Source organism: Haplochromis burtoni, unplaced genomic scaffold, assembly GCF_018398535.1.
Source record: "Haplochromis burtoni strain Fernald_Lab_line unplaced genomic scaffold, NCSU_Asbu1 Contig_51, whole genome shotgun sequence".
Lineage (NCBI taxonomy): Eukaryota > Metazoa > Chordata > Actinopteri > Cichliformes > Cichlidae > Haplochromis > Haplochromis burtoni.
Genome location: NW_024582412.1, coordinates 2,265,740 through 2,290,481, shown reverse-complemented (window position 1 = coordinate 2,290,481; position 24,742 = coordinate 2,265,740). Strand labels below are relative to the sequence as shown.

At 38.4% G+C, this 24,742-nt stretch overlaps 1 protein-coding gene across 1 annotated transcript in view; it reads left to right on the top strand.

Moving 5' to 3' along the window:
* The window catches only part of LOC102294524 (cingulin-like protein 1), a 53,134-nt gene that overhangs the window by 16,613 nt on the left and 11,779 nt on the right, over positions 1-24,742 (top strand). The window contains exons 2-6 of the mRNA XM_014333386.2: positions 2,922-3,029; positions 5,720-5,850; positions 15,021-15,138; positions 15,643-15,833; positions 15,947-16,025. Of these exons, the coding sequence (XP_014188872.1) occupies positions 15,993-16,025 (33 nt within the window). The 5' untranslated portion in view covers positions 2,922-3,029; positions 5,720-5,850; positions 15,021-15,138; positions 15,643-15,833; positions 15,947-15,992. The remainder of the gene's footprint in view (positions 1-2,921; positions 3,030-5,719; positions 5,851-15,020; positions 15,139-15,642; positions 15,834-15,946; positions 16,026-24,742) is intronic.

Sequence of the window (24,742 nt, the reverse complement as noted above, 5' to 3'; positions counted from 1 at the left end):
CTTTCCTATCAACGAAGAATGACTGAAATTGCTTTCCGCAGTGAAATTGTAGCTTGTAACACTTTGCAAATGTAACGTTAGCTGCAAATGGCTAACGTAGCCTAGCCTCACGACGCCCCAAAACACTTCTCTTAAAGTCTTCTCACTTCTGTTGTCGGGTGAAATCGGAGATAGAGTTGCATAAAAAAATCAAATTGTGATTAGTTTGGTTGCTAGTAGATTGTCTCCTGCAGTGTTTGTGGACGATGTCAATTACATTCTGAGCAGTAGTGAAATTTCAAGTTTGATAAAAACTGGAAAAGGAGTTTGAAACTTTTGTCTTCAAAGTAAAAGTTGTGCCTTACTGCTGCAACCAGTGTGTTGTAAAAGTGGCAAATTTTACTTTCATTTCATTTTAGCTTTGTTTGTTTTGCACTTTTTACAATTTTAAATTGCTTGGCCAATATTTGGTGAGTGTTTGTAGACAAGTTGATGTCCTCTGTGCAAACTAGAGGCAACTTGAGCAACCTGTTAGTGACCAAATTAATTGCAAGGTTGTTTTAGATCGAGTATTGTGCATATCTTTGTGATCATTCCCACCTAGGGATTGCCAAAAACCTCACGTAACCACTTCTCATTTGATTCAGGAATACAAATTTTTCTCTAGTGATTTTTGGTTGCTAGCAGGTTATCCAGTGGTCTCAAGGCCTTAGCCATCATATTTTTAAAATGTAGTTATGTATTAACACCATTTGTGTTTTTACTCAAATATGTATTTAAACATTTCTTTAAGACCATAGACAGTGTGAGGTTATATTATTCTTACAGTTGCAGCATTTATATATGACTAATTTGTTTCGCCAATTAGGTTTTGTCGGGAAGCATAATTGGAAAAACAAATTAGCAGTATATAAACATAATTTCTAGGAGTAAGGGTTGTACAGTAATGAGGAGAGAATTATAGCGTCCCACATTCATCAGCCATTATATTTTACTTTCTAATTACTTTTTCTGAAAAGAATAGGACTTTGTTGGGTCCACTGAATGTCACACACCATTTAAATACTGTAAACCAAGAATGGTTTTCCTATTTCTGTCGTCTTTTAACAACTAAAAATGTCTCTCTGCTCTCCCAAGCTCCTGTCAGCGCATATAATCTTTCTCGGAGGGATTAAAATACAATGGACTTGTTTTGATTGCTTTTAATCAGACAACACAGACTTGGTGTCATGAACAACCAGCCCACTCATGTTATGAATGCATCCACTCGTATGGCGAGGAACGGAATTAATTGCCGCTGTCCATCTGTAGTTTTTATATATGTATGAAGATTGATTTTCTCATTTAAGTTAAAAATGTACATATGAGTCACTGAGGTTCGCTGCTTCAGCTCAGTCTGACAATGGCTCTCTGTGGTGGGTTTTGAAGCTGGTGGGTGGGTGAGAGTCTACTCAACAGGCAAAGTTGTGTTGTTACCAACACCTCCATTATATGTCTCTCCTTCAGAACAACATTGAATATTTCTGAGTTTATGTTACAGAGCACTTTGACATTTAAAAACTGAAACCAACTTAGACAATTTTAAGAGGTTCTGCACTTTTGCTATTACAAATAGCTTATTTGTTTCACTTTAAATGTTTTTGTACCAGCTCAGCTTTTCCACTGGGGAATTTTCAAGTTTGTGTTGCTGATATACTGCCAATCATTTTGCTGTAGGTTTGTAGGGTAATCCATCAAAGTGAAGACAAAAAGAGAGTCGTGTAGCTGACATGCTGACACACAGAGATGTGACCTCTCCTCCAGGACAGGACAGGAGCTCTACAGAGCATGTCATCTGACAATTTGCTTTATCATGTGTACTTATTTGGAAGTCTGCTAGTCAGCGCAACAGCTCAATTGAGGCAAGGGCTAATTTTTATTTTATGCAGTATTTAGAACTGGAACTATTAGACTTTCTATTTAAGCCACCTTATTACTATCTAGATCTGAGACTGTTGACAAGACCAAATAAAATTTTAGCTATATAATGAAAAATTGTAACCTTAAATTACTTGCCTGGTTGTGTCTTTTTTGCTCTAAATAGGAACATATTTAACAAAATGAGCATCATGTCACAATAAAGAACACTTGAAACGAGCATTTGAATTCATAATCTCATCAAGAAAGCATTTACTGCGACCATTAATAAAGTGAGAAGTGAAGTCTCATAGACTCCAGTATAATCAGATTTCTATTTGCAACCAGAGGATTCATCCCCTGGTGGCCATTAGAAAGAATGCACTTCTGAAATGTCTGGTGTTCATCTTTCATATGGAGTTGATAATTTTATCTTCATCTTTTGCGTTCAGTCATGTTGAGTCAAATTATCTAAAGCAGCACAATGGGGTATTTATTTTTTAGCGCTTTGATCTTTTTATTCCGTCTGATTTTATTTGATCATCTGCTTACATGCTCTGTGTTACAGATGGAAAACAGTTGCGTGCTGGTATCTAGGATATCCGGTCTTTGCTTCAAAAGTGCATAACTTTGAAGTCAAAATTGAATTTAGAGGTTCAGCGTTCACTGCGGAGGGCAGGATTTGATAAATTTCAGCCTTCCTCTTTCCCATTGCTCCTCTTCATTCCACACAAATGAAAATGAGCTCCTGTGGTTAAAAAAATCACAGGAGCGTGCCTTGCTAATTGGGTGTTGTTCTAATTTCAGTTCACAATGTCATTTTGTCTTCCAGGCAGAACCGTTTGTCCTTCAGTTAATCTCAATTTCTACTCTAAATGCCCACTTTAGTTGCAGAATGTCTTTCTCTGTAATAGCAGCTATTAGCATTCAGACTCAAAGTGGTATTTGGTTGCTGCAAAAGCCGTAGTTTGTTAAGGATACAGCAGATTTACTGTGTGACATTTGCTGAGATGAAAGATGATTAAATGCTCTGCTTCTCTCTACAGTCTCCAAACTTCCAGCGGAACAAAGAGGAGTTTCCTGCTTCGTTGGAGAAACTCCGGCAGCTAATAGAAGAAGAAGTTCACATCCTAGAATCATCCATTGTTGATCAGGTAAATGGCAAAAACAAGAGAAAACCTGCCTCCAATTAATGTAAATTAATGTAAAGTAAAACTTGTATAGAAGAATATAAATATAAAAATGAAAAGGTTTCTGTTATAAAATATAAGCAATAAAACAATAATATATGAATTATACAAGGGTAAAACAAGGGTTAACGTTATAACAAAAATTACAATGCAAGTATAAGATATGATGAAATGCACAACTCATCTTTCATGAGTGAAGTCATTATAAATTTGTCTGAAGGTCAGTAGAACAGCAGCCGTAGGATCTGAAACATAAAACCACCACTGAAAAAAGCCCTGTTAGATCGTTATCACCTGTATTATTGAGGCATCAAGTATTTTATGCTTGATGTTGGCTGGAGTTGGCAGTTTCGATTTTAACGTAATGTCTGTTAAACATGAGTCTTTGCTAGAGGGTATGGGGCTAATTGCACAACACTGCCTTAACTGCATTCCTCCCAACAGTCTGTATGGGGGTTTGTTTTTCTTATTTCCACTCTCTTTATGCCATTGGCTTGATTCTTCCCTTCATTTCTCTGTGGGAATCTGGGCCCGCTTCTCTCTGTCTGCCTCTCCTCCTCCCTTCCTTTCCCTCTTTGTGGATGTCTCCTGAGGCCATGTTCAGACAGGCAGCTCAAATCCGATTTATTCCCCTACTCTGAGGCCTTAATTGCAGAAAGTAAAATAATAAAAAAAGAACAATCGAGATAAACCCGCTTTTGAAAAGCTAGTCAGTTGGTTTTAATGTCACACTGAAGTTTTTTATGATCATAGTTTCATAAATGCAGATGTGCTACCAGCCAGTCCTACCGGGAATTTCGAAGATCTTAACTTTTTATCACCTCCACCCTGTGCTCTTACATAAAACTGATTGATGAAGTGTATTACCCAATGACATGACATGGTAGAGAGCACTGTTAGAGATTACCACATATATGATATTCATAGTCAAAAAGTAACACAAGTTAGTTTAATTTTCTGTTCAGCTGAAGAACTCTGATTCAGAAATTTAGTCACTTTCACTGTGGACAGTGAGGACTAAAGATCATATCTGGGAAAAACAAATCAGATTTGGCTGCTGAGTGAACATAGTGCCAGTTTGTCTCTCAGACTGAGTCACATGGACACATAGACACACAGACGAAGGGGAGGATGAGGGTGATCGTCATGTTCTGCCAGGATGACTCAGTCGGTCTGTTGTCTTTCAGCCTACAGCCGCTCACTGAAGGACTCTGTCACCTTGACAAGTTCAGACTCACAACCAGAACTTTATCTTCCAACTTGTTATGTACTCATAGGGTCTCAGTCCATTTCTTTTCACCTCCTCTCGTCTGTCTGTATTTCTCATGCCTGGTGATTCATCCTTCTTCTGTTTGACAAAGTGAGACTTCTGAGAGCTGTTGTGTAGTACTCTGCAGACTAAATATATAGGATGACTTATAAGGTGGCTTATCTGTGCTTTGTCTTTTTTAATTGTCAACAGTTTCTCTGAGATTCAGTTGTTAAGAATTTTTCTTACCTCACCTTATACTAAATAAAACAGTTCATACGCTGGGTGTGTGGATCCGAGACAATAACTGAATAAAAATAGTCACAAATGGACCAGGATATGTCAGTACCAACTTCATTACCTTGACTGCTTTTTCTGTCTGTATGATCTGTCCATTGTGTGGTGCCAGCATCAACTGGTGGAAAGATTATGTCCTAGTGGACTTCCGCCTAATTAAATGGTAAACAGGTTTTCACTGTAATCTAACAAAACTAAGACTCTGTTGTCTACTGTAGTAGCTCTGGGCATCACCACTATGGTGCCTTGAATGAAATGCTCATTGTAAGGTATCAGCAGGTTATACTGCTTGGTTCCCAGAGTTGAATTAAGCCTAGTCTTAGGAAAATGTTAATCTCGGAGTAGGCTTAATTAGTGGCTGGGAAACTGAGCTGTAGTTTAGCAGCCTTGTTAGCATGTTAGCGTTAGGGTAAAATTATAGCTAAAGGGTAATGGGGTTATTAGCTTTTTAAAGCTGTTTGGCTACAAACCAAAGTAAAAGTACTTTTGGCTGCTCCCTCATTTCCCAAGGGGGGGCATAATGGTTGGATTTGCAAGTTTAATTTGGCAGGAATTTTTTTTGCTAGATCTTCTTCCTCATACAACCATCCAAGTTTGGGACTAACAATGGAGTACACTTATTTATGCTGCCCGAGGCTGGCTTTGAGACTGTCAATTATATCAGCATTCTTTCATTTCATTGTATATATAGTTTGATTTCAATATCACCATGAAATATATTGTTCAGTAAAGGTTGAGACATTTTGTTCAATATTACAACTTCCTGATTGTCCCAGATGAAAAGTTATTTATCACTACTACATAATCTTTATCAATCTGATTAACATGGTGGGTTTCACAACACACCATGTTTTTGACATGTTTTCCTCTGTTCGCATTAAAGTTGTGTTGACTAGTATGAAATTGTTGCATATTATCTTTTGTTCCCAGAGTTTACATCATACAAATAGATTCTGAGGAAATTTTGCAAATATTATTCCTAGATTGAGCAAAAACTGGAGGTTTTCCTGTATTTTTTTTTTTTTGTGATATTGCTGGTGGCCATCGAGAAAAATTTACTAGCACTAGTGAGTGGCACCTGAAAGCTCTAATGACTGTTCCATCTCAGGGTTTGGTGTGTGAGGCCACGACAGGAAAAGAGGGACTGCTGGGATTTGCTGTTCTGAGCCAAGAATTGACCTTTCACCTCCAGCAGCTGCAGAGACGGACAGAGCAAGAGCTCAGCAACATACGAACACAGTGAGTCAAAATAGTTTTTGTGGTTTGGTATTAGGAGTTGTGAAAGTGTTTCCTTTCAAAGAGCATATTTTTAGTTTCTTGTTTCTTGGACTTGAGAAGAATGGATAGTTGATGAAGTTTGAGTTTTCTTGTATCTTCAAGCACCTTGTAACTTCAAAAAAACTGCTGAGCAACACCATTATCTGTTTTTTGTTCATTACCTTTCTGAACAATGTTAGTATGTTCAGTCCAAGACACTGGCTTAAGTTCTTGAATCAGGATTTTCTTCTGCAATCTGGGTTATGTTTTAAATCACTCCGGAAATATTTTCAATAGATGGTATTTGTTGCATCATATGATCAAAGTACTTCTAGTTTATTGTCCTGATGGTAGTGAGAATTTCTTCTTCTTCCACACTGGTGACTTTGGCTGTCCAAAGTATCACCGGTCTCCCTGCACCTCTGATCTCCTACAGGAAGCATTAGTTAATGTTCATGCAATAACACTGTGTAGGTTTATATGACAGTACGTAGAGTGATTACATTCTTGTCAGAACTTTTCTCATTTTCTGAAATGAAACACTAGTTCTCATCATCTTGGCACTGGAGGTATTTATATCATGGTAGTTTACTTCTACAAATGATGCTTCTTCTAACGTCTTAAAAGAAGAAACTAACCTGTCAAAGCCTGTATCTTTATGTTATCATAAAGATAAAACATTAGCAACCTATTTAAGAAGTAAGGCTCTACACCCCTACACACGGGGCTGTAGACTGACTGCTGGCCTGAACACTGGCTTATCCTGATTACCCTCCTACATATTAATGCATGATAAAGATTTCAACAGTCATCTTGACAGGCCAGTTTTCTCGAGAGTAGTTTGTTTTTTTATTTCTGTTGAAACTGTATCACGCTATGACAGGTTAGTTGTTGACAGATTTTCTCTCTGGTTCATTTCTGCAGTAAGGACATCTGGAGATGAGTTTTTTCATTGTTTTGTTTTGTTTGCTTAGTGAAAACAAAAAAAGTCCTTTTGCACGTTAAAGTGACACGTTAAGTGACATACTTAAACAAACTGAAAACACCCACTTTCAAACCTAATATTCTAAAAAAATGAATCTGCTAACATTAAAGTCAGTGTTTACTGAAGGATTGGTGCAGGAAATTATATGACAGAATAGATCAAATTCACAATTTATTCTTTACACGTTGACTAGTATCAGTAATCTTAGAGTTTAGGTTCCCAATTTCTTTGATTGAAATCTATTGCTATGTGGTACTTCACCACATGAGTGAGGGTGGAAAACACCTCTGTTGGTTTATGGTGTTTTGTCACACACCCGAAACATAATTGTGGGAGTTTTGCTGTATCTCATAACAGGAGCGGCTCTGCTGGAAAAAGAACAGGATCCTGCCTGCCTTTATATTTGGATTTCCCAAAAGAGGGAGTGGAGGGAAATGGAGAGAAAGTGAAAGTTAATGGCTCTTCTAATGAATTAGGTATATTTATGTGTTTGTGCACATGGTGATCTGTGTAATTTAATTACCATCAGTGGAGACATCCATACACTAGCATACTTTTTGACTCATTCTTATTCTAATGAAAATTATTAGAAATTATTAAAAGCCATTAACCTCATAATCTTAATACACGTAATTCCCTGGTGTAAAGTTGCCAGTGCTGTGTGGAGACATTTATTGGTCTTTTCTGGGCTTTTGTTGAGTTTTACTGTGCAAAGTTATGATTTTAACGTGATTGAATGTGATTGTCATCTTCAGTGAAGCATGAATAGACTTAGAAAAACTGTTTGGAGCAGCATCTGCAACCCGTCCCTCTACATCTCAGGCAGACAAATAACAAGCACATCCATGTTATGTAACAGTTGGCCAGATCAACAGAAGTATGGATGTATGCTGATTGCAGTAAGATATGTGCATGCTGGATCCTCAACCCCTTGCTATATGGAGTTTTCTCCTGATAGCTCACTTCACTGTGAACAAAATAGTTGAATAGCTGGATCGGTCCAAACCTGAAGATCTGTAAGGCAAGATCTGTAAAACAGAGACTTTAAGAATAAGAATAAGAATTTTATCAGATTAAATAGGGTGAAGTCAAAAATGTTTACACCAGTAAACCAAAAAGGAAATTCATTGTATGAGCTTTGTTCTGACAGTTGTACCTCTGGTGCAAATTACTGACCCCTGTCATCATTTTAAGTGGGGGAACTTGCACAAACGGTGGCTGACTAAATACTTTTTTGCCCCACTGTATATATATGAAAAAAAGACCACAATGCTGATGTTATTTGTTTTATGTTACGTTATGCATGAAAAAGTAAAATAAGTTGCTCCATGTCATTGGGTTTCTCTGTACGTTGTAAGGTAGGAGATAATTGCTGCTGTGAATTGGCACTACATTAAGAAAATGTCATTTAAGTGAGCTTGTGAACTGTTAGCAAATCACAGTAAATCAGATGGTAACAGGTCTTGGTCACCGCCCTGTTCTGTCTTCCTCTCTGTACTCCTGCCATCAACCCGTCTTTTGGCAGACAAGACGAGCTGAAACACATCTTAGGATTGAAGGTGTGGCAGCATACACACACCCACCCACACAGACACACACACACACATTATTGTGAGCATATTCCCGGAAACCTCCTAATTTCTCAACCCTGTTGGTCCTCAGTGCCAACGCTGATCGTCTCTTGTCACAGCTTGGATCAAAAGCTTTATGAGCAGAGATGAATAATTTCCCAGTGAAACAGTTACATGTTTTCATCATGTTGCCCTGCCCAGTGGTACCAACTTATTGTATCCACTTAGCTTACTGGAAGAAGACGTCATCCTACATTAAATTTATTGGGGTTTTCTTTGGCTCTAAAGGAGGCTTACCTAATAATGTTGGAGCCAATGCTGGGTTTGGTTTTGAGCAAGGTGAATCTAAGACTCAACATTCTACCTGAGTAGTGCTTAACAAACAGTTTTCATAATAAGCACACAGCAAAACTTTGAACTTTTTTAGCTTAGCTTCTTTGTTAAATAAACTCCTCCAACATAAGTTAGTCTCAGTCCTCTGACAAGACAACTGAGCTGCTGTTCTGAGAGTAAAACCTTAATCCCAACTGATCACTAACCCTGGTTTCAGTTGTCCTTCACACACGCTGTTCCTAACCTGAAATAATGAACAGTATACGCAGTGTGACTGTCCTATAAGGCAGCTAACTTGCAAAGAAAATATAAATGTATTTAGAATTTTTTTTTTTTTTAGAAATTTGTCAGCATGAAGAATTCTCTATACGTTCAGTTTTTCTAAAACAAGGATAACAAGGATAAAAAGTTCCAATATTCTTTGGATTGTTGGACTGGAGAGAAAAGGCCAACTTCTGTCCAAGTTTTCTTTTTTTATTGAACAGTTTCCTAGACCCTGACTGATGCTTGAAATAAAAAAAAAGATTAAAAAAATTTTAAAAAAAAATTAAAAAAATGATTTTGAGACCAATAGTCCAAACGTGCTGTTTTTATTTATTTATGTTTATTCAGTGTTAAAAAACAATAGAAAAAGAAAACAAAACAAAGAAACAAAAAACAAACTGAGAGCATCTTTTTTCCCTATAATTAATTTGTACAATGGATAAATTTACTGTCACTTTAACTTACAAACCGCTTACAAAAATAACAATTACACAAGTATTTCAAGTTTTATTATATCTGCATTATAAACACAACATCACAATTTGAAATATTGTAGCTATCATCAGTATTGCTGTGTTGGTGCTAAACGTATCTGTGGAAGAAAGCATTTTTTCTGTTATTAGACAACTTAATTCTGACTTAATAGTGGGGAAATTGTTAACTAATTAACACATTGTATGTAAATGCACAAATGATATAAATGTTTTAAGTGTAAATTCTCTTTGCACCAATCAGAAATTTCACATCTTGAAACTTGAACAAAGAAAATGGGATATCGCATTTATGAGAAGAGAGCGCTGGAGCTGTTTGAGTGTGTTTTTTAAGTATCTCAAAACAAACCTCAGCTCTTGATCTGTCTCATTTAAAAATAACAAGATGGACTTTTTATTTTAAAGATGTGCAGCAGTGCATTATGGAACAAAAACTCTCATAAAATCTGTACAAAAACTCACAGACTTGGAGGAAAAAATAAAGTGTGATTGTGATGGATTATATGTGTTGCTTTGAGCTGTATTTTCCCATAGACAGACTGAAACTTAGTCTTCAGTCTGGTTACGCAAGGAGAAATCAGCTTTTTGCCAAGACCAACAGGCAGACTGGCAGTTTGGAAACTACCCAGCTGAACTCTGTCAACTCCTCTTCTCGTCTTCATGTTCTTCTTCTGTTCATTCAGTTTCTACTTCATAGCTTCCAAAATCTTCTGGTGTTGCCCATAAAATTGACCAAGAAGGCAAGCTCTGATGCTTCTCTGATTTATCCTATTAAATCAAATTTCCTTTCCTTTCCTGGTTACTGGTTTTTAGTTTGAACATGGGGATTAATAGTTCACTGTCTTCAGGAATTTCACTTACTTGTTAACAAGCCTAATCTCATGGATATTTGCATCGACAGTATGATGATAGCTAATGCTAGCTCTTACAAAACAAGAAAATACTGGATTTCCCCCTCACTGAAACTGAAGCAAAAATGTCTTAAATGTGCTGTACCACAGTGTTTATTATGTTATTTGTCAAATATTTCCACTTCAAAAACATACAAAGTTTAGAGTTGAATGTTTTAACATGGAGGTCTGTGGGCACTGGACAGCTTTTGGAGCCATTGAAAGAACCGCAGCATTCATGAGTTGACTTAGTTTTTTTTAATACCCAGAAGATGCAACTTTGACTAGTAATGAAATTATATATATATATATATATATATAAAAAAAAATCTATGATCTGTTTCTGCACATGTACAAAGGTTTTACCTTTTTTGAAAGGTCACATGACTTTGGACAGATGTATTTCAAAAAGAAGTATGTTTCATAGATGAACTGTGTGGGTTTTTTTTTAAACTGCTCTACCAGCATTCAGGCTTCATACCAGCAGCTATGTTTTGCTAAATTTAACCAGTCATGATTCCTAAATCTAATAAAACATGAAAATGAAACTTTGTTTCCACTAAAATGTAAAAATTAATGACAGCCACCTTCTCTTCTCTTTGTCACGCTTTCAGCCTGAAAGCACTACAGCTTTTGTGCATGAGCTTAAATTTTTGTGAATCTTTTATATTTGGCTGTGAGACTGAGGTATGATAATAGGAAGTTGCACAAGTACAGTGCAAAGTCCACCTGCCCTTTTTTGAAACTTAAAAGTGGACCTTTTTTCCTCCAGGTTTCTTCTTGAATATCCAGGTCTGATCCTTTTAAAATTTGTATTTATTAGTTTCTCTCTTACATACACAAAATCAGGCCTTTCTTTTTGTATTCCATCTCTTTTATTTCTCTTTTTTTTTTCTTTAACCGTTCTTGATTTCTCTTTCTTTCTTGCCTTTCACTTTTTTTTTCTTTCATGGCTTTCTTCCCGTCTTTCAGCATATCAAGGATGTTTGATTAAACAAGACTCAACAAGATTTCTTCTCTCCTCTCCTTTCTTTGTCGGAATCTGTTTCTGTCATGCCCTTCTCCTTCTTATTATGCTGTCAAAGCCTTTTTTAGCTCATTATTGCACTCCTCTCACCCTTTTCTTTTATTTCACCCTCAACTCCTCTTTCTTTGTGTGTGTGTGTGTAATATTTGTGACACATTTCTTCTTATAACAGCACAGAACCCAGTGTTGTGAATCCCTTTCTTTGTAATATATCAGTCCAGCAAAGCCTCCATAAGATATTTACTTTAGTGGTGATAATGACGGTCTTAGCTGCTCTTCAAATCTGTTAAGAGAACTGTTGCTGTGGGTAATTATCTGGCGATCCAGTGACATAGTCAGAGTGTTGAATCTGTAACTTGTGAATGCACCTGCAAACAGCTTTAGCTTCGGCTCTAAATGTATGATTTCAGCAGAGATTGGAGTAAAAGTGGAGCCTGGCATTAACATGCATGATCATTTACATAAAGCTGTATAGCGTCACCTTTGTCCATGATGGAACAGATTTTATACATGAGAATAAATTCTATACGCCACAGTGTATAGATTCTGTGTAAACCAGACACAAGGAAAATTATATATGTGACAAGCTGCAAGCAGTGAGATACATTAATATAAAAAAAATAAAAACAAATAAAATGACACCCACACGTTTTTCACCTGCAATTATGGAGTAAAATGTGTTTGTCACATACATTCACATAATTATGGAACCCTATTCACGCTTTTCTGTACATAAGCCCCTAATCAGAGCACACTGACAGCTGGCTGTGTGTGTGTGTGTGTGTGTGTGTGTGTGTGTGTGTGTGTGTGTGTGTGTGTGTGTGGGGGGGGGGGGGGGGGGGGTGGGGGGGGTGGGGGGGGGGGGGGGTGCATGGGGGCCAGTGTGTGTGTGTTTCACAACAAAGCAGGATTTGACACATTGTTTGCCATGTGGTGCGATGTGGCGTCTGTTTTTTTTTCTGATGTGCTCTCTCTCTCTCTCTCTCTCTCCTCTCTCCTCTCTCACTACACTTCACAAACACACAACACACACACACACACACACACACACACACACACACACACACACACACACACACACACACACACTCATTGGTAATTAATGTCTTTTCACCAGGATGGGTGATGTTCCTCATCGCAGTGTTTTAATGAAGTCTTTTGATTGGTTAAGATCAGGTTTGATTGACAGGTGACTGATGAGTTAATTTGCATGAACTTCAGAATTTATTTTTCCCTCACGATGTTAATTTCTTCTAAACAATGAACTGAAAAATGTAGATTTCTGAAGAAGTTGGAAAAATATTATTGGAACTTCATCCACAGTCCAGCAGGGCAGAGCGCTGTCCCTGATTTCAGCCGAAATGACACTAAACTGTTGTTGGTTCTTAACTTTTAAAAAAGTTACACAGAGAAAATGGGAGAAACATGAGGCTCATGTGAAATTCACTCAGTTCCCACAAAAACCCCACAAAAACAAATACTAGCGCATGTAATCTGTCTTCATCTCTCCGATGTCCAGGCACCTTTAGAAAAGTCAAACAAAATTCAGAATACTCGACTAGAGGTTTGTCCACCAAAGCCGAGGATTGCATCTGGAATCTTTATTTATATTGCCTCAGCTGTGTTATATGGGTAAAAGAGAACAAGTTTAAAAACCACAGGAAAACAAAACTTGACATATGACTGTGTAACCTGATAGCACGTTGCTTAATGTACATACTTCATGGTTGTTGGAGCACTTGAAGACCTTGGTTCTGATCTGTTAAGACTTTGCTATATATATGTTGTGAATTTTTGAAAAACACTAAATTCATATGTATTTTAGAGCATGCAGTTTCTTCATAAAGTTTCCTGCTTTAAAGTAGATGACATAATCCAGCATAAATGTCTTTGAAACATGATGATCACATGATGGTCTGATGATGGTGGAGGAGAGCTCTGTCTTAACACGTTGCTCCAAAATCTCCAAAAAATTGTTCAGCTGGGTTGAGCTTTGTGACTGTGGAGGCCTCGTCATTTTCCACCAGGACAGAAATATTCAAACATTGGTATAACAGAGCTCTCCTCACATTTTGGGGTGCAGTTCAGGTTTTTCTTTCTTAAACTGAGACATTTGCACAACTTCCAAACAACATCCTTTCTCTTTCTTCCAGCCACTCGAAGTGAATGTAAATCAAAGATTATAGTCCTCTTTGAGCTTTACCTCCGCTTTCTGTCCGTCTCACAACAGCTCTCATGACACACACATCCGAGTCAGTGGGCCCTCTTGAAAACCTCATTAACACAATGTTAATATATTTCCCAGAGTGCCTTTGTGTTTTTTTGTTTTGGTTTTTTGTATCGTTCCTGTTAATTTGTCTTTCTCTACATGTCGATTCTTCAGTTAGTTCATCAAAGGCTTCTGAGATGAGCCTCCTCTTCGTCCTCGCAAACAAAACACTTCTTGGCCTGTCATCACCTGCTCTTCTGACACTTGTGCAGAGGTTTAGTGCCTCCCAGTGGACGCATGCTTAATGACAGTGCATGTACAGTACCTTGAAGAGGCAGTGCATCTTATTATGTAGCTATACAGGGCCTTTATTATTCCCCCTGTTTGTCCTCGGGGCTAAGTAAGTAGCCATAGGCACTAGTACCACTATCTTTTTGCTTTCTCTAATCAAATTCTGCTGCTGTGACTGTACCAGCTCATAACAGATAACAGTAGTTAATATCATAGTGTAGCTGTGCAAGAGACAACAGCACCTACAGTCCATGTTAATGTGAGTCAGAGTGTGGTTTTTGAGTATTTGCCTGCTGTTGACTTAACCCGGGAGCAACAATCACTAAATCTGCATCAGCTGTTCAGCTCTGTGTGTAACTAGGAAAATGCTGTGTTTGTTCAAGGGAGGGACAGTTTCAAGTTAAATGGGACCCCACAGGTTAGTCAGCAACACTTGATGTGGTTACAAAATAGCTGTCAAGGCTTTATTATGTGGAGTGTTTTCAGGAAAATAGTGAAAAGAGAAAAGCACAGGACTGGAGGGTTGAGTGTTTGAAGTATCACAAGTTATTCAGTCATTTAAAGTTCTTGAGCTGTGATGCTGTACCTGTCGGCCGTGTTTTCTCAGGCGAATCTCTCAGCTGCTATAAAACAAACAGAGAGGATTAAAGTTTGCACTGCCTCGTCCTTCTCACTGAGTTCAGAAGCAGCTCAGGAACAAAGAACAGCAGAGCTTAAGCTTCAATTGCATGCTTTCCTCCCCAGAAATATTTGACTCTCATCCATGTTTTTACTAGTTTTGCATTGAAGTTTGTTCATTGTTTGTGCATTTTCTTCTAAGCATGTTAGCTTCATTTCTGTCCACGTCTTCCCGTTTGTGATTGAACCAGATTTTGTCCAAATGTATGCATATAGCTCGTATTTCTGCCAGTGTCCCTTTAGTAAAAATCAGCATGTTACTGTGCTATTTTTTTAAGTAATTCATAGTGAAAATGTTCTTATGAGAAATCACAATATATGCTATCTGCCACAGTTTGAGTTCTAGTTTTTCCAGCTCAGACGGGAGTTTGACATTCAATTTGCAAACTAAATTTTTCTGTTTGTGTCGTCAGACTCTTTCAGATTGAAGGCCGTCAGCAGCTGCTGACCACTGAGCTGTCTGATCTTCAGAAGAGGAAGAAACAGGCGGAACAAGAGCTGAAGAGAAACTCCTGCCTTCAGACATCCACAGTAAGTGAGCACAGCAGGAGTCTGTGTCTTGTAGAGGTCTGATTGTTTTCCAGCTCCACTGTGTTATTCTTGGGCTGTACTAGAGTAGCTTTGCATGAATCACAGGTTAAAATATTACTTTTTAAACTTATACTGGGCCTTATTACATCTCCACTGTCTGAAACAAGCAAATTTAGCTCTTTCCTCTCCCTTTAAGCCAACTTTCTTCTGATTAACTGAACATTGCAAACACGAGAAGTGGGTGGGATCCTCTCTTAGATGGTGCTGATCCCAAGGTCATGAATCAACGTCTGTGTTCGGGCATGCAGCGTTTTGAAACAAGACTGATGATGAAAGTGGCTCAGAAGTTAACACACACAAGGCCAGAGATAAAACCAACAAACTGTGCCAGTGTTGAGGAATCCGAATATTGAAGCAAATAAGTCATAAATCTCACCGTCTTTACTCAGAGCTGCTCCTTCTGAGCCTTATGTTAAAAACATTTTCCATTCCTTTGCATCGTAGCTTCAGTTGTCTGCTTGTCGGGAGCTTCAGGCCTCGATCACTGAGCATTTGGTCCAGTCTGAGAGGCTGGTGTTCCAGGAGGAGGCACTGAGCACGCTCCATAATTTACTGACCCAAGACTTGCAAAGGTACCAGGAAGAGATAGAGAAACTGACCCATTTCACACGGAAAATACTCGGAAAACCCCACAGGTACCCAGCAACACAAATGATTATTTAGTGTACGTACCTGACAAAGTAGTAAAGATCAGGTGGTTTTCTAACATTAATGTCTTTTAAGATTCACCTTTTTTTTTCTCTTTCAGGGCAGACAGAGAGGAAACCTTTACCAACAGGCAGAGCGAAACCAGCATGCAGGGAAAGAACGAGACAGAAAACAACATGGTATGGTTAACTAGCATTTAAACTTCCCTCACAGCATCCACAACGCTGTTATCAGCTCTGACTCTTCTCTGTAGGGTGTTTTTAGAGTCTTATTATTTACATTTTGTTAGTTGGTGGTTTTGTAGGCTCACTGGGGACAGGGAGGTTTTTAAAGAAGGTCTGAGGTGGTTTTTGGGAGACCTACAAAATACTCAAATTCCATTTTCTTTGTGCACACCAGCTCATGGTTTACGTACATTTCAGGCTCAGGTGACCCTCTGATGTATTTGCTAACAGGTCATATGTCAATAAATGGTATTCTTCACACTTATTGGTAGTCTGAAATCACAGGGAATCACAGTTCCCACCCAGTTCACATTGCCAGCAGTTATTTCACCCATTGTGGCTGAAAGTCTCCAAATATGATTCACTTTCTAGGCTTCTGGTCACAGATTTAAACACAACTGTAACAGTTTTATAAGAATCCTGATTTGATTTTTTTTTAAACATTTATTTTTTTACTTAATTACTTACACACCGACAAAAACCAATGCAATGGCATTCTGGGGGAAAAAACGGTGATTTTTAGCCTGGATTAATTCACGTGACTTTAAATCCTATTGCTTCAAGTACATTTAGACAGTTATTAGTATTATGTAAGTTTTTATAGCCACGGTAAGCTAGACTTCATAAGTTGATGTGTCAGAATGGTATAGTGTAATGTTGACACTATAAGCATGATATAATGTTTTTATAAGGCGTATAGGTGCATAAATGGGTTATTTTTGCCAGTTGGTATCTGGTTGCTAAGCAACACGACAAGGTCATAATATCTATAGATAAGAACCTTCAGGGGCCTAAGATGTACCTGTGTACCAAGTTTGGTTGCTCAGTTGCTGATTGTATAGGAGGGGTTGGTGGACAAAGAAACAAATATGTAGACGTGCATTATGGTAAATTTTATGTTTTATTCTGAATTATTTTACACAAGAACTTATCATTCCTAAAAGAAGGCTGACGCGTGAAGTCTCACATTGTGTGCTACACCTGGGAGAAAAAGCTCAAATTGTTTTATTTAAATAGTCTTTGATGACTGAAAATTCAGTATTCTGTGTTCTGGTATCATTAAAAATTCTGTTTCTCACCTTAGGTAGTTTATTATAATACTTTTCTAGCATTATAATGTAAAAATCATCCCTCACTTTTAGTTGAAATGGGTGTGTTGATAAAGGCTAATAGTGCAATGAACAAAAAATGAAAACAGAAAAAACACAAAGAGATACAGCTTGGTGCAGGTAGAACGGCATCACAGTGTCTCGGTTATTGTGTGTGTGTGTGTGTGTGTGTGTCTGGCACTGGTCCAGCTGTTGTCAGTCTTTCTCAGACAGAGTAGAGACAGAGGAAACATCTGCCTGCTCATCTGGCTCTGTCTGTCACACACGCACGCACGCACGCGCACACACACACACACACACACACACTCTGTTAGCATCTTTCCCTAAAAAACAAGCCATAATAAACTGACATAGTTGTGACAGGAAACGATGAGGGAAGAAACCTGGTTTGGAGTCTTATTATAACAAGAAACCTGTCAAAGTGTCACCACAGTTTAACTCATGAAGCTTAAACACAAACTGGAGACAGGCCGGCTGCCAACATGCTGCTACTCCCGCACAGAAATACAACATGAATCACGCTGCAGTCTGTACAGATTTCACTGAAGAAATACAAGATATTTTTTTCAAACATCAGTATGTTATTATTCTGTGCCGTAGCACAAGTCTCAAGGACAGGTGCATTGCAGGAAATAAAAAGGAACCAGAAATCAGTCTGTCACCTAAGAATAAGTATATGATCCACTAGGGTCTGCTAGGTGACACTTTAGTGATCAAGAAGAAATGGTTCAAGAAAAAGTTTATGTTTACACACTAGCTGCAAATAATGCGTTAAAACCTGGGGGGTAAGCAACACTTGCTGACACTTAAAAGCAGGTTTACATTTACTGCAAATTAGATTTAATTATTGTTTATATTTGCATTTTTTGACACCCATGTTTTTTTTAAACACCCAGGCAGCAGGATACCATCATTTGTCACCTTCCAAACTGCAAAGACAATTTCTTTTTCTTTTCTTTTTTTTGTTTAAAAAATTAAACTTCTTTAGAGTTGGAAAAAGAAGTATTTTAGTTCAGAGCTTAGGCCACCAGAGTATCGAGTATTGCCTTTTTCACAAGGTGTCTGTGGGCATTGGTGTCTTGGTGCAGCAGGAGGCGGTCTGTGGGGAGACAGAATGACTGTTTTGTTAGCCAGGGGACTTCTCTCTTTGTCTGGCTTTACTTTTGCTTTCGCTCATTGGTTAGCTTTAGGAAAGCAGCATGATTGGTGTTTACAGTAACAATTTACAGTAAACCTACTTGTTGAAAGATGATGCTAAACAGTGCCCAGTGTATTTAAATGTGAAGAAGCATCTGCATGTGATGGACTGACATTTCTAAAATCCTCCCAAAGAACACGGGACACATGCCAAGGACATTTAGCAAAACAGCAATGTTTAGGTTTTTCAGGAGTTAGAATGGACTGGAAACCTGGTAGTTCAGTTTCAAACCTATACATCCATTTTCTGCAACTTATTCTGGTTCACTGGACAGAGACCAGACCTCGCTTCTGGGTGACATTGAAGCGTTTCTAAGCCGTATTTTGAGGTGTCCTGGATCTGTCCGGGCTTGAAAGATATTCCCGAAACATCTCACCTAAGAGGTAACCTGATGGGATCTTTTTGAAATCTTGCGCCTCACATTAGGCCCATTCTAATATATTAGTATTAATACTAATATCATTAGTATTAATACTAATACACAGCTCTACACTGCTTCCTCCATTGATTTTAAATTTGAATGTAGCTCATATTTAGCAGTTCGATCAACCAGTCGATGCTGTATTGTAGCATGAATTAGAAAAAACACATGGCCCTTCACTTATTTGTGCACTCTTGGTGTTAATGATTGAACTTTGCTTATTGCAGTCTGTCCCGAGTTCATCCCAACTCCTTAAGCTAGTTTACATTTTCAAAGCTGCTCATTTGCTAATTAAAACACTTTAAACTTTATAATTGAGACTCTACAGTCATTTCTCATTCTGGTTGGTTAGAGAGGCTCCATTCCTTCCGCTTTATGAAACTACGGTTATTTGTGCCAAATTGTGATCTGCAGTTTAACAGAAATATGCTCCTGTCACCTTCTGACTGAGTTTGGTTTCTGACAGCTGAAGTCCCTAGTAATGTGGCTTTAAAAGGAAATAGGTCAGCTTGTTGTAACACTGATTTTTACAGCTGACAGATGTCACAGAATTTGGCTTGTGGCATTTTATTTATTTATTTATTTTTTAACCCTGATGCCCAAAATAATTTGCTAATACAGTGGGAAGTGAACGACTCTGCAGTTTCTGTTTTGTGCTGGAGGTCTCAGTGGACCGGCAGGGCAGTGGGGATTGAAACGGCTGGCGTCTTCAGCCCCGCTAATGTAGGCGAGCCACGGTGACCTGAGAACCTTTTTATCAGATTAGCTGTAGTTAATCTGTCAGAAAATGGATTTGAATAATTACACATAATTTTGATTAGATATACATCTAATAGATTTAGCATAAATAAGGTTTTATAGATACAGTGATCCATCTGGGATTTATGATTTTTATATTAGACCACTTTTCACTGTGGGAATCATTATGTCCACGTGTGTATTTTCTCTGCTATATGAGATACCAGTAGTTGTGTCACATAAAGCTGCAGGTGCAGATATAAAGGAGGTTTCAGCTTTTAAAAGTGCCCGCAAAGACAGATGCTAAAAGCATTAATGTGTATAAATTATAGTCCAAGTCCTGTCAGACTGCGCAGACACGATTTGTTTGTGGAGCAGCTGGATGGAGCCAAAGGTGTCCCCCTTCCATCAAACTGCACTCAAAGAGAGAAAACCCCTCTGAGTGATTATAAAAAACACACAAACTACAAAATAAAAAATAAAAAGTCTGTAAAAACTGGACACAGGTGCAATTAGTCATCAGTTGAGGGCATCTGGGGTGTGAAACAGATAAAAGCTCTGCAGCAGTTTAACCTCGTGGGAAAATGTTGTGGAAACACATGTTGTGAAGTTCAATCTAGGGTGAAATGATTGTATTTGCTATACAATACTATACCTTGGTTCCATTATATTATAACTTTTTGTCCATGCAAACATTATTTTGAAGTCTACTCATTGAAATCTATTCTGCATTTTACCTCCATGCTGGCTTTTAGTACGTTTTCCCTACAGTGTAGAATTCAGCTAAATAATACAAATTCAAAACATGTAAATAAATCCGGCGATCATATGTCTGAGCTCCTGTTTGCTATTCCCACGTTAAAGAAAGAGACATCCAGGATTAGTTCGACCAGATTCCAGCCTGGTTTGTAACAAATCTTGCTGTTGAAAGGATAATTGTTGGCTAAACAAAGTGCAAAAACAGGCAGGCCTTGAGGACAGGGCGAAGGGTTGGTTGATTAATCTCTTTTATTTGCAGCCATGGAGATGGGAGGAGTATGGGGGGAGGGACAACAACAACAACAACAACAACAGAGGAACATATTGCTAAGCAGATTGCCTCGGGCCAAACGTGGCTTGACGTTTTGCTCTCTGCGAGACACGTACATGTTCAACACAGCACTGCAGCCACTAATTGGTTATTTATTTATTTATCTTATTTCTTCTAACGTTCTTGTTTTTACTCTGTATGCTTAACTTGCTTTGGAGAAAGTGGAGGGGATTGAGGAAAGTTATGAGCCTTGACAAACACTGAGGGTAAAAGTCACATTTGTGCTGAAAAAGGTGAGAAGTGGAATTATATACAGTGAAAAATTTCATATTAAGATATAACCCATAAAAGAACAAAGAAAAGTACTTACATTAAAAAAAAATCAACCAATAAAGATGAAACAACCAATATACTGTAAGCCAAAAATGTAAAAGAGGTTAGAAAACCAGCAAAGCCACTCAAAAAAACTGTATTACATAAAAATGAAGCAGATTTGTAATAAGAAGAAGAGAAGACGCGTTAGAGCAGAAACTAGAGATGACATTCTGCTTTACTTATAAAAAGAAACTACCAATACCAGTTAGAAAATTAGAAACCTATTTAAACTACAAAACAACCTGAAGAAATCAAAACCCAACAACCTAAAAAATGCTACACAACATCCACAAAATGCTGGGAAACAATCAAAACCCAGGATCAGCAGTAACCCATGGCTTGGGATGACCACAAGAAGCTAAAGAGCAAAAGTGGCCAACTTAAAAAACAAAAAAAACCTGAATAAAACTACAAAAATTAGTAAACAACCTTAAAAATCGAAAACCCTAGAAAACAACCAAATGAAGCCTTAAAAGATCATCAAACGAAAACAGAAGACAATCCAAAGATTTCAACTAAATATGGAACCTAGAACCATGAAAATATAGAATACTGTTTAAACAACCCAAAGAAACTAAAATGCATTACAAAGCTGTTAGAAAACAACACTGAAATCAAAAAGTAAAAGCCAAACAAAAAGAGGGTAAAAACACAACTTAAAAAGGGCAAAAGAATCCAGTAAAGAAAATGGAAGAAGGTAGAAAAGCACCACAAACACAAAGTAGAAGAGAAGCTTTAAAGTGTTCTCTCTTTTCATCCAAACCACTTGTTTTGCCCCAGTTTTCGATGTCACTGTTGATCTTCATCTCCGTCCTCGTCCTCGAAGCTGTCAGGCGCCGGCAGAAATAATGAAGTGTTTGAAATGCTCTAGGCTTAAAGGATGAAGCAGGTTTGGTCCTTACAGTTGATCAAATTTATTGTTTCTAACTTGAATAGTTGTTGTATGTTCTGTTGTCTGGCGTGCAGATGGCCACAAGCTGAATCTCTGTGTGATCTCTGAGCAAACAGGCCTGTCTATCACACAAATCCATGTAGACTCTCACAAACATTTCCAGCCCCAGATTAGATTGTTCTTCTTATAACACCTTGGAGAAAGTTAAAGGATTCCACCCCACAAGTTTAGACAGTAGATTATGTAATAGGCCAGAGGAGCACTTGTTATATAAGGTCCTGCCTTTGTGTTTCCAGTCTAAGACATTGATCCCAGAGAAATTTCTCATGTAGTTTCAGCTTTGCTTCCAAAATAAATTTAACTGAAATTGCATGTTTCAAACTAGAAGTGATGCTTTCAGAGCAGAGACACAGGACTCGTTTAGGAGTCCTGTGTTGTCTAATAGTCCAGTGGATGCTTTGGATCTGTGTGGATTGTATTGTACCCTCCATGAGTGGAGCGGGATCTGATGAGTTTGAAGCGCAGGTCATCACCTTGGGCTCTTTGTAGAGCTGTTCACATGTGTTTCCTGCAGTGTGAGAATTGCCCTGCTGGAGAAGAAGTTATTAGTCTGCAGCAGTATCTGGGTGATACATGCCAAAGAAACATCCGGATCAATATTAAGGACACCCCCCCCCCCCCCCCCCCCCCTCAAAAAAAAAAAAAAAAAAAGAGAAAACCCCCCAAAACAAAACAAAAAAAACACTGAATTGAGATGATCAATGGTTTTAATGTTGTGGCTGATCAGTGTAGGTTCGAGGACTTGAACCCATTCAGTGTTAACCTGAAGCCATTTATTATGAGCCATCGACAGATGGCTGCTCCTCCCTGAGCCGGGTTTTACAAGAGGTTTCTTCCTGTGAAAAGGGATTTTTCCTTCCCACTCTCGCCAAGTGCTTGCTCATAGGGTCTCTTTGATTGCTGGGGTTTTCTCTATATTATTGTACGGTCTTTACCTTACAATGTAAAGCACCTTAAGGGCACTACTATTGTGATTTGGTGCTACAAAAGCCCTCCTACTGTAATCAGGGTCTCTCATTGTCACAAAAGCACAGCACCTGCTTTTTGATGATACACTTGAGCAGAAAAGCTCCTGTGTCCGCTGAACTTTGAATTCTGGAGAAAAGCCCTGATCACTTCTGCTGCATCAAGCCTCATCGGCAAGGTATTCACTGTATTTCCCAGAGTGCATTGCTGCCTTATATCTGGGTCAGATAGTGCACAGCTCTGCGCCATATGTCTGTACTGTAGTGAGGCCACAGGGAATGGAGGACCCGTGTGTATGTGTGTGTGTGTCCGGGACTTTAGGGAATTTGTGGTTTTCCTGAATGAAGCTCTGTCTGCCTGTCTTTGTTTTTCCTCTGTCTTCTAACATGAGCAGAATTCAGCTTCCAGCTCCCGTGTTGATTTTACATACTGTAGGTTTTACATGTAGGTGCCAGCTTATCACAAAAATTTATGACCCAAATAAACCTCAGGTTCAGCTGCAATAATTTATTTTTTTTCCCACTGTTACAACAGACTGAAAACCCGTCCAATGGTAAAGAGTGTGCCAGGGACAGCTGGATGTGTGTGCAGCTTCATGGTTTTCCATATTGAAATGAACCAAATAGATTTGGTTGGGTAATCTAAAGTAAAAGCACTGCATTGTGCCTTTGTGAGGGACCAGCTCATTAAGCACTCGTATGGGTTGATGCCCCTGGGAAACAACCTTTGATGCCTAAAATTTGTTCAGTATCTGCCAAAAATATACAGACGTATTCCGCACAATGTGCAATAAATATAATAGCCTTTTTTCTACTGCAAATAAAACAGCTTGTTTCAGACAGCAGATGAACTGAGGGTCTTGATCAAAGCTCAGTATGAGATAAAGAATATTATGAACTGTGAACCAAAGCTGTGAAACTGGAACTTGCATTACAAGGTCTACTTTAAGTTGCAGTTTACGCACGTTTGGGATTTCTTCTGCTGTGTTTTATATTTTATGCTGAAATTCTATTCAAATACTTTCTTAACTCACTATATATTCTTAGCAAAACGACCCCAACAGTTTTAAACATTTAAAATTAATATGGAGCATGAAAGTAAATTATGAGTATATCTAAAAGATTCAAATCTATTTATTGAACAGATGTGTCCTGTGATGCCCTCAATTGGGCTCATAAAAAGTTGTCAAGCTCTGGATTATTGCCATCACCATAGTAATGTTATGTACAGGACATAAAGACACAAGCACAGCAATGCATACACGTTCTCACATTCACTGCATTCACTGTCTTCTCACACCGCAAGTCCACACTGAGCACGTTCACCTCACAGGGCAAAAATAATAACATTAAAAATCATCAGCTCAGAGCTAATCCCTCCACGGCCTGTAAACATTTTAATACCACAGTGATTAGCAGTGATCCTAAACCCTAGACAGACACCCATCCAGCCTCCCTCCTTCTCAGGCCAGGGCTTCTCTCCCACCGCAGCTTCAGCTCACAGTCCTCGGGGGAGGCGGGCAGGCGAGTCCCTGGATTAAGGCCACTCGGTGCTTTGGACCCTTGAACCTTGAAAGTTAAACCCCTGGATGCTTGCCACTTCATTTCTCTAAGTGGCACCATCCTTCTTGTTATGATTGTTAATTAAAGTTGGATTTATTCAAGTGGCTTTTTGGCATAAAAGGAAAAATCCTGACATTTTCTGTTCTTCTCTTTTTTTTTAAAGCAAGAGCTGAGCAGATTTTTGAATTTAAGTCCCTGTTGCTGTCCCTTTGTTTATTTACCTATCTACCGTTACATTTCTGTGTGAGAAAGTCAGATGTTGTGATATGAGGTGGGGGTGTAGGGTAGGGCTTCTTTTGTTGTTGTTGTTCAGATGAGCGA